Source organism: Gymnoscopelus braueri, assembly GCF_963280865.1.
Source record: "Gymnoscopelus braueri genome assembly, chromosome: 15".
NCBI lineage: Eukaryota > Metazoa > Chordata > Actinopteri > Myctophiformes > Myctophidae > Gymnoscopelus > Gymnoscopelus braueri.
This window is the reverse complement of record NC_137620.1, coordinates 23726505-23739295: the sequence shown is the minus strand read 5'-3', so window position 1 is coordinate 23739295 and position 12791 is coordinate 23726505. Positions and strand designations below refer to the sequence as shown.

General features: G+C 40.8%; 3 protein-coding genes across 3 annotated transcripts in view; 2 read left to right on the top strand and 1 right to left on the bottom strand.

Annotated features, from left to right (window-relative positions):
- Positions 1–2147: 2147 nt before the first annotated feature.
- Positions 2148–10811, bottom strand: LOC308101296 (uncharacterized protein). The gene is made up of 4 exons (XM_080450719.1): positions 10773–10811; positions 5218–5368; positions 3692–3736; positions 2148–2574 (listed from the first exon to the last, which is right to left on the bottom strand). Exons 2-4 carry the CDS (start codon positions 5359–5361, stop codon positions 2308–2310), a joined length of 456 nt encoding a protein of 151 aa, XP_080306845.1. The 5' UTR covers positions 5362–5368; positions 10773–10811; the 3' UTR covers positions 2148–2307.
- The window catches only part of LOC308101295 (uncharacterized protein), a 6274-nt gene continuing 3685 nt past the window's right edge, over positions 10203–12791 (top strand). The window contains exon 1 of the mRNA XM_080450718.1: positions 10203–10257. The gene's annotated coding sequence lies outside the window, so the exon portion shown is untranslated. The remainder of the gene's footprint in view (positions 10258–12791) is intronic.
- The window catches only part of LOC308101297 (uncharacterized protein), a 20862-nt gene continuing 19215 nt past the window's right edge, over positions 11145–12791 (top strand). Inside the window, exon 1 of the mRNA XM_080450720.1 lies at positions 11145–11176. The gene's annotated coding sequence lies outside the window, so the exon portion shown is untranslated. The remainder of the gene's footprint in view (positions 11177–12791) is intronic.

Sequence of the window (12791 nt, the reverse complement as noted above, 5' to 3'; positions counted from 1 at the left end):
TCGTTTGAAAACGTATGAAAACTGTTGTGTGTATTTGTGAATGTGAGTTGTGAATTTCATGGGAAAATCTTTTGAAATAATAATAATTTAAAACAAAATGTAGAAGAAAAAAGGGGTAGGCCTATTGTAGAGTAAAAAAAATAAAATGATCTCAAATACTCTTGTAGTTACTTGATTCTATACCCATAGAATGTTATGTTTTTTTTCATCCATATGGGTATGGGAACGGCCTGAACAGGGACTCATCGGTGCCATATCTGTACTGAACATGTGTAATGTTATTAGAAGCCTATGTTGATGTCATAAGCTGTAAGAACATAATCAAATCTTGTAGAAAAATCTTTTTAGGCACTTGAAGCTGTCATTGCGTTGACTGTGTCTATTGTTAATGCATACATGTGAAACTAACCGCTACCTCAGGAAACCCCCCCACCACGAAACCCCCCTTCTGTTACTTTTTAGTCAAAAGTTTTTACTGAGAAAACTTCTCCTGTACTGAGGTGTCAAACCGCATCCTGGTTGATGTTTACGGCAGGCCAAGGATGGCAGTTTGGTACCTTCTCGCATAGCAACAGCGCAGCAACCGAGGGGTACATGAGAGTCTGCATCCTGTATGAGAACACAGTTGCTTCTGCCCGCAAACAGCTCCCAATAAACCTATTTTGTACTTTAAACCGTATTTTTCTTGTCAGAAGGTAGAATTATTTTGTCTTAAGTGAGTTTTTCCACCACAGTATTCACTCGCGACCCATAAAAATTGGTCCGCGACCCACATATGGGTCCCGACCCACTGTTTGGTAAACAGTGATCTATAGATCTATCTATTTTGTCCATGTACTGTAAATATACACGTTCTAACATTTCAAAATGTCAGATAATATTTCAGATGTATCATTTTGCCTAGGTACTAGGTAGCCTACCCTGCTGTATGAAGAGGAAATAATGAGGGGATTATGACAGTGGTTCTCAAAGTGGGGTCCAGGGACCCTCAGGGTCCAAATGGACCGTTCCAGGTCTGTAACAGCACAGGTCGATTTTGGTTCCATTTGTACAGGGTTATGAGGGTCCTTGAAATTAAAAAGTTAAAAACAACTGCATTGGAGGAATAAGGGCTGTAGGGGTATAAGATGGAGATATGAGGGGTGAGGGGAGGAGAGAAAGTGATGGAGTACGAGTGAGGGGCTTGAAGCGGGGTGAGGGGAAGGCGGAGAAGTGGTTGAAATAGGGAAGACGAGGGGATGAGAAGGGGGCAGGGTAAGCGTGATTTAGATGTAGATCGTTCCAAACGGCGGGCAGAGAAGAACCCTTAATCTTTGGCTAGGGGTTCGTATTGTGTGGCGTCCCAATAGATTGAGCAGCTATGGACTTAATGAGAAGACCCCCCCCCCTTCAATCTGGAACCTTGGACCATGCAGACAACTTCGGTGTTCTTCTGAAAACTACACACTAGACACAGCCTCTCAATCCTTCAACTTTTACTCATATATGGTCCTCCATGTTGGGATACATGGCTCTGTTGCCATGCCTTTCTTATCACTCAGTGTTCTCTATTTGGTAATATGACCTGCTACTGCAACCCCATGGCACATTCTGACAGATATATTTAGCAGTGCTAAATAAACAAAATGACTCAGAGAGAACACTCAATAGAAATCCTCCTTGTTAATGAAACACTTGAATCTTCATTGTGAAGCAAAGAGAATATTACGTCACACATTAACTTCCATGTCACTTGTCTTTCTTCAAATATATAACCGTTATTATGCTCACATTTTGTACTTGTGATCACTCTTATTTTGCCTGCATCCTCAATGTGTTCATTATGTTGATTCATGCATAAAGTAGAAGCCTGTTGTTTGAGAGTGATGTTTTGTTTCCACCAGCTACTCTGAGCTCAAAGATCTGAATTATACTGCAATACTCCCATATCTGGTTAGTACCTCACCTCCATCCACATGGACTTCACTAATTAAGCAGCCTTCAATCCCAACAACACAACTCCACCCTAGATTTTAAAACAGCAGGTGAACATCAGGAATCAAAATAATATACAGTAAGTAACTGGCATTATACTGCATACTTTCATTACATGAGCATATGTGGTGAACTGCAAGACATACCCAATCCATATAACCATGAACATGAACTGAAAGATAACACTTTTATTTAACTCATCGAGGTTGGTTTAACGACAACAAACAGCAAAAATAGCAGATCTACAAGCTAAGTGTAGGGTTTAAGTGTTGAAAGACAGTTTATTATAAAGTTTGAGAAAGAGAAGATGTTTATGAATAGGGGACTGATTTGTCACAACTCTTCTTTCTGAGGCTTCTCTAAATAAGCCAAAAACCTTTTTGCTTCATCCAATTTCTGCACCATTTCCTCATTCTCATAAATCATCTTGAACAACTCCTGTCTGACTTCGACAATCAAGTTGTCCATGTGTTGAAATATGGGCTGCAGCGTCCTCAACTCAGGGGGGCCTCTCGCAATGATGTCCTGCATCGTGTCAGTATGCCGTTCCCATTCAGCGAACATCTCCACAGAGGTTTTACGGATTAACGTATTTCTCTCCTGGTGGGGCAAAGAAGTTCATATTTGTAGTCTGTTAGCAGCTAAGGCATTGTGTAACATGTTATGTTATAATATTCTGTTTGAGGGTGCTTTGTGTAAGTAACGCACAAGTAATATAACAGAACACCGACACAGAAAGTAATATTGTAACGCAACTTACTTTTAATTAAAGTAATACGCTGTATGCAGTATCTTACATTTTGAAAGTAACCCTACCCAACAACACTGTCAGTTATTATGGATGAGTTAAAGTGTACTACCTCTATTCTAATGTGAAATATTATTTTTGTGCTAACAACCCTTTCCATAGTATAGTGATTACTTAATGACTCTTACTTTTTTTTATTTTTATCCCGCGATTTTTGTAACCCATTTCTTTCACCCGGTGCCAATTTCCTAAGTGATCCTGGGCGCTACACCAGCCCTACACCAGCGCTACACCAGTCCCTCACAGCCAGGGCCGAGCTCATGCTTCCTTCAATGCATGAGAGCCAACTGACCTTCTTGTCACCTGACAGGGGGGAGTTTCCCCGGTAGGACGTAGTGCGTGGAAGGAACACTATATTCCAACCAGTTCCCTTCCCCTCCATCAGGCGCCCCGGCTGTCATGGGGGAGGCGGTATAGCGACCAGGATTACTACATGTTTTTGTGAGGGTATTAACTACCTTAGGAGACACAGGGAGAACATGCAAACTCCACACAGAGTAGGCCCTTTCGCCAACCCCACCTAGGGTATGGGCGCTGATGACGCGGAGGAGAAGACACGCCCCCAGCACCCACAGCGTCCCCGGCGGGAATCTAACCCAGGACCTTCTAGCTGTGAGGCGACAGCGCTACCGACTGCGCCACCGTGCCCCCTTAATGACTCTTACTTAAGTGATTCTACTGTAGCTGACAACCCATTTAGACCTGAGGCCGATTCTAAAAACCTGACCTATGTTTTCTGAAAAACGTCAGATTTTAATTAAAAAATGTCACAAAAAAATATATTTCAGAATTTGTTGCTATAGTATAGCAACAGCTAATGTTACACAAAGATGTTCCCGGATTTAAAGGTATAACAACGTATAGAGGTGTTCCAGGTCTAAATGGGTTAAGAAGTAGAGATTTTCTCACCTTTGCAGCTTCTGCATTCTGTACGATACGACGTGCCTCCTTCAACTGCAATTAAGAGTAAAGATAAGTGATCAAGATAAAAAAAGATATGTGCAGAATAAAATGCTATGCATATCAATGGCTCCTCACCATCCAATCTGGGAACTCTTTTGGAGAAACAAATAAATGCTTTTATGGCTCTCCTGGTGGGGGAAATTAAAGCTGGTTGCTTCTATTAAGCCTGCTTAATAGTTTGTCACACGATGGTGTCCACTGATTATACATTAAGATGATGCATGGTATGTGGTGTCTCAAATATAGCCACATTGAGACTCACCTGAATCAAATATAACTAGAAAAAGTGCTCCTCGGAGCACAAGTCTCCGCCAGGTCAGGTAGATTATTGTGGCCTCCTGGTGGCGCTATAATAGGCCAATGTGAAAAGGGTGCCATTTCTTCTTAGGCCTTGCACGACAATCGGACACTGCATTCATGATTTGAGGCATTTTGTTCCAAAAATGTGGTTTGCTAAATTAGACCTGCTGGTGGCGCTATAACAGGCCAATGTGAAAAGGGTGGCATTTCTTCCTCGGCCTAGTGGGAATGTGCGTACAAAATTTCACGGAAATCGCACACTGCGTTCATGATTTGAGGAATTTTGTTCAAAAGGTATCCATCCTGCAAACTTTGGAAGCCAATGTTAGCCAAGTAGGATGGAATATGAAATATCAGACACATCCATCTTGATCACATGACTATAGAGATACTGTGCACCGATTTGCGTGGTTTTTGGACAGAATGTGAAGGAGTAAGAGCAAAAAAAATGTTTTACAAAACTCTAAAAGGCATATGTTTTTCCTTGGCCTCTAGGGAGTGTGCGTGCAAAGTTTGACGCAGATCGGTGCAGTTATAGCTAAAAACGTGAATTGGCCTGTTATAGCGCCACCATGAGGCTGATGTGAACGTTTTCAAGTGGCATTTCTTCCTGGGCCAAGTGGGAATCTCTGTGGAAAATTTCACGGAAATCGCATGCTGTGTGCATGATTTGAGGCATTTTGTTCCAAATGAACCAATCCTGCATACTTGGGAAGCCAATTTTAGCCAATCAGGATGGAATATGGAAAATCAGACAGATCCGTGTTGATCACATGGCTATAGAGATACTGTGTACCGATTTGCGTGTTTTTTGGACAAAATCTGTAGGAGTAATAGCAAAAGTCGGCCTCATGGTGGCGCTACGACAGGCTGATCTGAAAAATGTGGGGCAGAGGTTCTGCTGTGGCATCCAGGGAGTGTGTGTGCGCAGTTTCACAGCGACAGGGCCAACGGTGGCGGAGATTAGCTGGTCGCAGACAGGACGGACACACACACACAGACACACGGACGGACGGACGGACGGAGGGCAAAACATATTCTCTCGCCATGCCTTTCGGCCTGGCGGAGACAATAAACATATAGCACAGAGAGAACATATAATAGAGGTGTGAAATAGAAAATTATAATAACATGATTAGTCACACTCATACAGCAATTCCTTAATGACTTACTTCACTGACTGTAACTTCACCTCCAAAAGTAAAGTTACTCTCCATGCAGTTGTCCAGACTCAGCAGACACAGTAGACTGAACATCAAACCCAGCACTCTGGTAGTTCCAGTCATACTCCTGGTCACTCCTTTGTCTCCAGACATTGTTGTTCTGCCAAGAGGGAAGATCACTACAGTAAGTATACAAGAGAGCCAGCATACACTACAGGACATAGACAGATTTTATTTTTTAAAGAGGCGAGACTGACTGGAAAGCTGCTGGCCAGGAGGTCAAGGCCGTGCTGGACTGTCAACTCTGCTGCTGCTTGTTTTTTATGCTCTCAACTTTCTCAATAAAACCTTCTATACTTCAGAGCAGTATATATAGACTTTTAGAGCAGTGGTTCTCAAACCTTTTCCTGTCAAGAACCCCCAAATTGATGTCTTTTTGGCCGTGGACCCCATTTGAAAATATATTTTGTGCCAGGGACCCCCAGAAGATAAGATTTGTGTAAAAAAAATCAAACACTTTCAAGATGTTGCTGTGCAAGCGCTGTGAGCTTGTATATATGCTATTTTTGAATAGCCAACATATACAATATGGATACAAGTGGTAAAAATTATTGTGATGTTGTATTAACACATTTTGCTGGGGACCCCCTGGAACTGTGAGGCTGTGAGGTAAGGCATTTAAATAGTACATCAAGTAGCCTACACTTATCTATGTGCATTAGTGCAAGTGAGCAAAACAAGCATGGTTATTTGTGGATAAATGCAGTTTTTGTTGTATTTTTATTATTCATTCTTTGTTCTTTTGTTCTTTTTGTTTTTTGTACGCATTCTAGTTCAGTGATCTGACTGCCGCAGGAAAAAGCTATTTCTAAGACACCACAAGCAGATGCCAGAGTGTGTATATATTGTGTGCACTTCCCCAGTTTCTTTCCCCCTTTATAATAATAATGTGCATAGTGTAACTTTTTCAATTGAACAAAACTCCTTTTTGAATTTCAGATCTATAAACAATATAAAACTTAAATAGTTCAATTAGCCGAACATAGAATTCTAATACATCGGAAGTCGCACAAATGTTAGTAATTACAGTATTAATCACAAAATTACAGTATTAATACCAATTTCTCCAGTGGTAGGCCTAATTGTATTTCAGAGTGTTGTGCATATCTTGTCATTGGTGTAGATTTCAAGCTAATGGCAAATAGCCTCTCTGTCTTCATTTGCATGTTAGAAGCCACGACTGTAAAATAAAAGTTTGAAAACCCTGTCAATTATGTCATCGGTGTGGATTTAAGGCTAATCTTTTCAGGGGCCTGCTACAGTTCAATACATTTTAATGTTTACTTTCACTCTCTATATAACAGCCATGGAGGTAGTATGATAACACTGTATGGACACCCTGTCTGTCTCCTTCATTATGATGCAGTCTCAATGCTCCCATTAGTTCCTCCTGTACAAGTGTGCAGTAAAATCACTACTATACAGTATATGACACCGGTGAACAACAAATCTCTTTTTAATCTATCAGCTTAGTCCCAATGCATTTTCCTAACACTCCAAGTGGTTTGTGATGAGTATGTCAGAAATTATCTTGAAAAATAGCATACTGATTAATTAGCACATACTATGTAGCATTTGGTATGCACCTTTGGACACAGCCTTGTTGTAATTCTTGGAAAGAGAGACACTGCAATATCGTCAGCTTTAAATCTTATCGACTCTGTGACAAATTGTCTTTAGATGTGAGACTTGAAGTCTTTTAAAAGTCTTTCAAAAGTATTTTCAAAGATTTCTAGCGTGATAAGGTGTCTTTTAAAAGTGTTTTTTAAATCTTTTCAAAGTTTTGTAGTGTATGGTAGGCATAAGATTGCAAAAGCTGCGTCTGGCTTGAGACTAGTCCGCTGTGCCTGTGAGTCTGTGACACAGCGCTTCCTGTGAGTTCCCCGACATAATGGCTGAATCTGACATCAATCTTTTTTCTTCTCTTTATTTTTTTCAGCGGTTATCTTAGTAACCAGATTGAGCTAACGCTGAAGGTTTTGTGTTCCTATGTGAGGCATTTATTCTGTTTGGTAAATCAGGATCTCTGTTTAGCTCAGTATGGTCAAGTTGGCTGGTTGAACAGGGACTGTTGTCTCAGTTAGGACTGGTGGCATAACATACAGTATTTACACCACCAGGCACAAGTGCAGGCTATTTCAGACAGGCCCCCCTCCACCAAAACCCCTCCAGTGGTGGGTGTGCTAATTTTGGAGCACACACACACACACACACACACACATAGATTCCGCAAGTGGACTTGACACACAAATACACATACATAACACACACATGACACGGTAATAATAAAAACTCATATTACTGTCAGCTACTTTAAAACCAGCACACTTTTAAAACCAACACAAAAATGTAGGACGTTACCTTCAACACACGACAAGCTGGCAAATAAGCAGTTTACAGACTCCCTAGAGTAGGTACATGCACTGTGTATGGCTCATGAATGTGCACCGTGCACTGGCAGAGGCTGTCCCGCCTTTCATTTGTCACATGATGAAATAGAGATGTGACATTGGACAACAACATTACCCAGCATAGGCATATGACAAACTTCAAATAAAAGTATTAATTTAATTGAATATTTATTTTGCTTAGTTTTTATAACTTATTATTAACATATTTTGTTATCAGACAATTTTACCAAAACATATTAAAACCACACAGCAGGACACTGATTGTAGTTTGATATGAGTTGCTAACTTCTTTCAATCTGAATCACTTGCAAAGGGCCCGTTCTCTGCCCAACATACCGCAGGTGGGCACGGGCCCCCACCCAACTGTCTATAGCTACGCCACTGGTCCGTCAGACCCATGTGTTTACAGGATAATGGAGACGACACTCGCAGAATGTTTCTTATTTTGAGAGCATCGTTCCACTTTAAAGCATTAAAACATAGAGGCTTACTATACAATGCTTTTTTTTAACCTTTATTTACCCCGGGAAGGTTCGCTGAGAACAAATGATCAAACACCCTGCTTCAACCTTTAAATATTTAACCAGCATAAAACCACATTGAGACTAATGTCTTAAATTTATTATCAATTGCAACAAATGAGTGCTATTACTTACAACATTTTCGTTTACTAGAGGTTCGGCCCGACATCTAGAGATCTGCCACTAGACGGAGGAGGAATAAGTCTGTCACATGACCAGACAGTCATTGTAATCATACTGTTTACAATGGGACCAGCTGTTTGAATGACAAAAGGTCTTATTTCAATCTTTACAGAGTTCCTATTCTAAATAGTTGGTTGTTATGGTGAGACGCTGCCCAGCTGAGAGACAGGAACAGTATGTGTCACCGACACCCTGGTCAGAACAAAAGCCATTGATGTGCATAATATGTTTGATTAAGTCAAGACAGGCCTTCAGACCAAGGTGTAAACCACACCCAGCTAGACCAGTTGTCAGGACCAACAATATACAGTTAACAGAAATATAATATGCATATGACCAGGCCTGGAATTTCGTTATTTTAGGGGCAAGCTGGGGCATTAAGGCCACTGGCCTTAATGCCACAGTGGCATGCACAGTGGCCTTAATGCCCCAGCTAACTGTACCACTTTCTCCTCTGTCTCTTTCTTGTCAATATGTAGACACCAGTGTCTCTTGTCATGTAGACAGACGCCTGTCTTTTGTTGAGATTCTGAATTATTAACTCCCCATCTTTAAACCAATCCAGTGACTTTGATTGGTGCTGGGCTGAGCATGGATCAGATTACAAGTACCATTATTTTTTTTTCTTCACTGCAGATAGTCTAAATATAAAATAAAAAATCCTTAACCTTTAAATTAAATGTATTCTTTCAATGGACTAAAATCTTGTTTTATTTGATGGCATTTGGCCTTTGTGCCCTCAAAAAACACCAGAAGCCAAATGGCCTTGCCTTGCCCCTAAAATAACGAAATTCCAGGCCTGGTCATGTGCATATTATATTCTGTTAACTGTATATTGTTGGTCCTGACGTCTGGTCTAGCTGGGTGTGGTTTACACCTTGGTCTGAAGGCCTGTCTTGACTTAATCAACCATATTTTGCTCATCAATGGCTTTTGTTCTGACCAGGGGGTTGGTGACACTGTTCCTATCCATCAGCTGGGCAGCGTCTCCCCGACACAACCAGCTATTTAGAATAGGAACAAAGATTGAAATAAGACCTTTTGTCATTCAAACAGCTGGTCCCATTGTAAACAGTATGATTACAATGACTGTCTGGTCATGTGACAGACTTATTCCTCCTCCGTCTAGCGGCCGATCTCTAGATGTCGGCCCGAACCTCTAGTAAACGAAAATGTTGTAAGTAATAGCACTCATTTGTTGCAATTGATAATAATTTTAAGACATTAGTCTCAATGTGGTTTTATGCTGGTTAAATATTTAAAGGTTGAAGCAGGGTGTTTGATCATTTGTTCACAGTGAACCTTCCCGGGGTAAATAAAGGTAAAAAAAAAAAAAGCATTGTATAGTAAGCCTCTATGTTTTAATGCTTTAAAGTGGAACGATGCTCTCATAATAAGAAACATTCTGCGAGTGTCATCTCCATTATCCTGTAAACACATGGGTCTGACCAGTGGCGTAGCTATAGACAGTTGGGTGGGGGCCCGTGCCCACCTATGTTGGGCAGAGAACGGGCCCTTTGCAAGTGATTCAGATTAAAAGAAGTCAGCAACTCATAACAAACTACAATCAGTGTCCTGCTGTATGGTTTGAATGTGTTTTGGTAAAATTGTCTGATAACAAAATATGTTAATAAGTTAAGCAAAAATAAATCTTCAATTCAATTAATACTTTCTTATTTTATTTGAAGTTTGTCATATGCCTATGCTGGGTAATGTTGTTGTCCAATGTCACATCTCTATTTCATCATGTGACAAATGAAAGGCGGGACAGCCTCTGCCAGTGCACGGTGCACATTCATGAGCCATACACAGTGCATGTACCTACTCTAGAGAGTCTGTAAACTGCTTATTTGCCAGCTTGTCGTGTGTTGAAGGTAACGTCCTACATTTTTATGTTGGTTTTTAAAAGTGTGCTGGTTTTAAAGTAGCTGACAATAATATGAGGTTCTTTTATTATCATGTTTGTGTTTATGTATGTGTATTTGTGTGTCAAATCCACTTGCGGAAGCTCTGTGTGTGTGTGTGTGTGTGTGTGTGTGTGTGTGTGTGTGTGTGTGTGTGTGTGTGTGTGTGTGTGTGTGTGTGTGTGTGTGTGTGTGTGTGTTCCAAAATTAGCACACCCACCACTGGAGGGGTTTTAGTGGAGGGGGGCTCGTCTGAAATAGCCTGCACTTGTGTGCCCTGTGGTGTAACTACAGGGCTACACTCCCTGTTCAACCAGCCAACTTGACCTACTGAGCTAAACAGAGTAAACAGAGAAACTACAGTAACCTAGCTGTGAGTGTGTGTGTGTGCGTGTGTGTGTGTGTGTGTGTGTGTGTGTGTGTGTGGTATATATATATATATATATATATATGTGTAAGGTAAGGTTGTTTGTTTGTGTCCTTACCTGTGTTGTTGTGATGCTGATGTCAGAGTGACTTTGAGAAGCAGGCTCTCCAGGCAGGTGAATGAAGACAAAATAAAAATGACATGAAGTCTTTTTTTATATTCAAGGCAACTCCTCCCTCAAGTGACACACACACACACACACACACACACACACACACACACACACACACACACACACACACACACACACACACACACACACACACACACACACACACACACACACACACACACACACACACACACACACACACACACACACACACACACACACAAGCTTGGGGGAGGAGCTGCCTTGAATAAAAACAGACTTATATGTTTGTGGATGGATACTAGTTTCTCTTCATTCACATGCCTGCATTGCCTGCTAGTCACTCTGACATCAGCATCACAACAACACAGGTAAGGACTAAGGACACAAACAGCGTATCTATTCTATAGTATAATATGCCAGGTGAGGTCATTTGTCGACCTGGTCATTTGTAGACCTGGCAGCTGTGTATTGTTTCAATGTACAGATTATATATTTTTTGATAATACTGTTTAGACTGATAGGTTCTTGGTTTACCTATGATCCTAGATTACTCTATGTCTATGCATTTGATGTATTTCCTCGTGTTTGCTTACTGTAAATCGCTCTGGATTAAGAGGGTCTGCTAAATGCCTAAATTGTAATTGTAAATAATATGCCATAGATACACCTATACTGTATAATAGGAAGGTTTTATTGTTATAACTTTCTAAGTGAATTTTCAGTATTGACTGACTGAGTACAAAGTTTGACAAACAATAAGTTCACACAAATCTACCTACTAAGGTCTACCTACAAATTGAATACAGAAGTGTCAAAGTAATTCTGAAATAAGTATCATTTAAGATAACTCATAGTTTTGTGTGTTTGTATATCCATTAGAACAGCTGATGTGTAGCTAAGGCAGGGAACATGGTTGTGGTCATGGTCATGTACCTTTGATCATGTTAGCACCCATGGGTGTAGATCAATATCTTCCCCAGCTGCAGTTGTGTGAGCCAGCGCCTTTCCCCAAAGGTGTGTGTTGGTATTTATGTTAAAGGTATTTGCTGCTTGTCATGACCAGGACAGCTGTATAGCTCTGTTGTCCTGTGTATTTTCAAACCGCATCATTATAGATGACGCTTAGGTCAACGCGATGGGCTGGTAGCTCTCCTTGTTATTGTTTGGCAAGGTACTTTGTGTCCCCAACCGGAACCGCTGCTTACCGGTCCACTGGTCATCAAATTATTGGCTTAGGAATGAGACAAAAACAAAAAAGTATCCATGAATTCAAGTCTCCATGGGGTGACTAATCGATAGGGGGAAAAAAGTCATTTTGGGGGTGAACTATCCCTTTAATGTACACATTTTAGTGTCACTGTGGCACAGAGTGAGACTAGACGAAGAAAGAAAAGTAGTAGTAGCCTACACAACCGATTCAACAATAATTTCTTCAACACACCTTCCTCGAAGGAAGAAAGTTATGCTATAGATATAATAATAAGTCATGGTGCTGGACAACAACTTTTATAGGATCAATAATAGTCATCCTAAAGTAAAAGCCCTTACACAATATTCTGAATCAATCATGAATGATCTTGGCAATGAATGACAATAGAGTGTAAGTCATGGGGATCACCATGACCTGGCTCAACATCTGACTTTGTACTGACCTGGCTTTGATCACTTAAAAGTTTAACCCTCTAGTGAAACAGACTTGACTTACAGCTTGGACTGCTTTTTTCCGTCTACACCGAATCCCTTTGCCAAAAATAGCCTGCAACGCGTTGTAGGCTTGTAGATCAGCTATTTTTGGCTAATGTCCCCCCCAGGATATTCCATTAAAACCGGGAAAGCATAATTTTAGATTTTAGCTTTGCTATTCAAAAATAGCAGATATACAAGCTCACAGTGCGTCACTTCGTGCCACACTGGGAGCTTGTGCATCTGCTATTTTTGAAAAATCTGGAAAGTGTTTGAAAGATGTTGAATAATTCTATCTAG

What these genes read in the sequence shown, in the direction of transcription:
- LOC308101296 (XM_080450719.1), bottom strand. Translation starts at nt 5,361, where the DNA reads ATGTCTGGAGACAAAGGAGTGACCAGGAGTATGACTGGAACTACCAGA. An exon ending in GTGAAGTTACAGTCAGTGAA is followed by an intron (nt 3,737 to 5,217) that starts GTAAGTCATTAA and finishes TCTTAATTGCAG; the next exon opens with TTGAAGGAGGCACGTCGTAT. An exon ending in AGAATGCAGAAGCTGCAAAG is followed by an intron (nt 2,575 to 3,691) that starts GTGAGAAAATCT and finishes TTGCCCCACCAG; the next exon opens with GAGAGAAATACGTTAATCCG.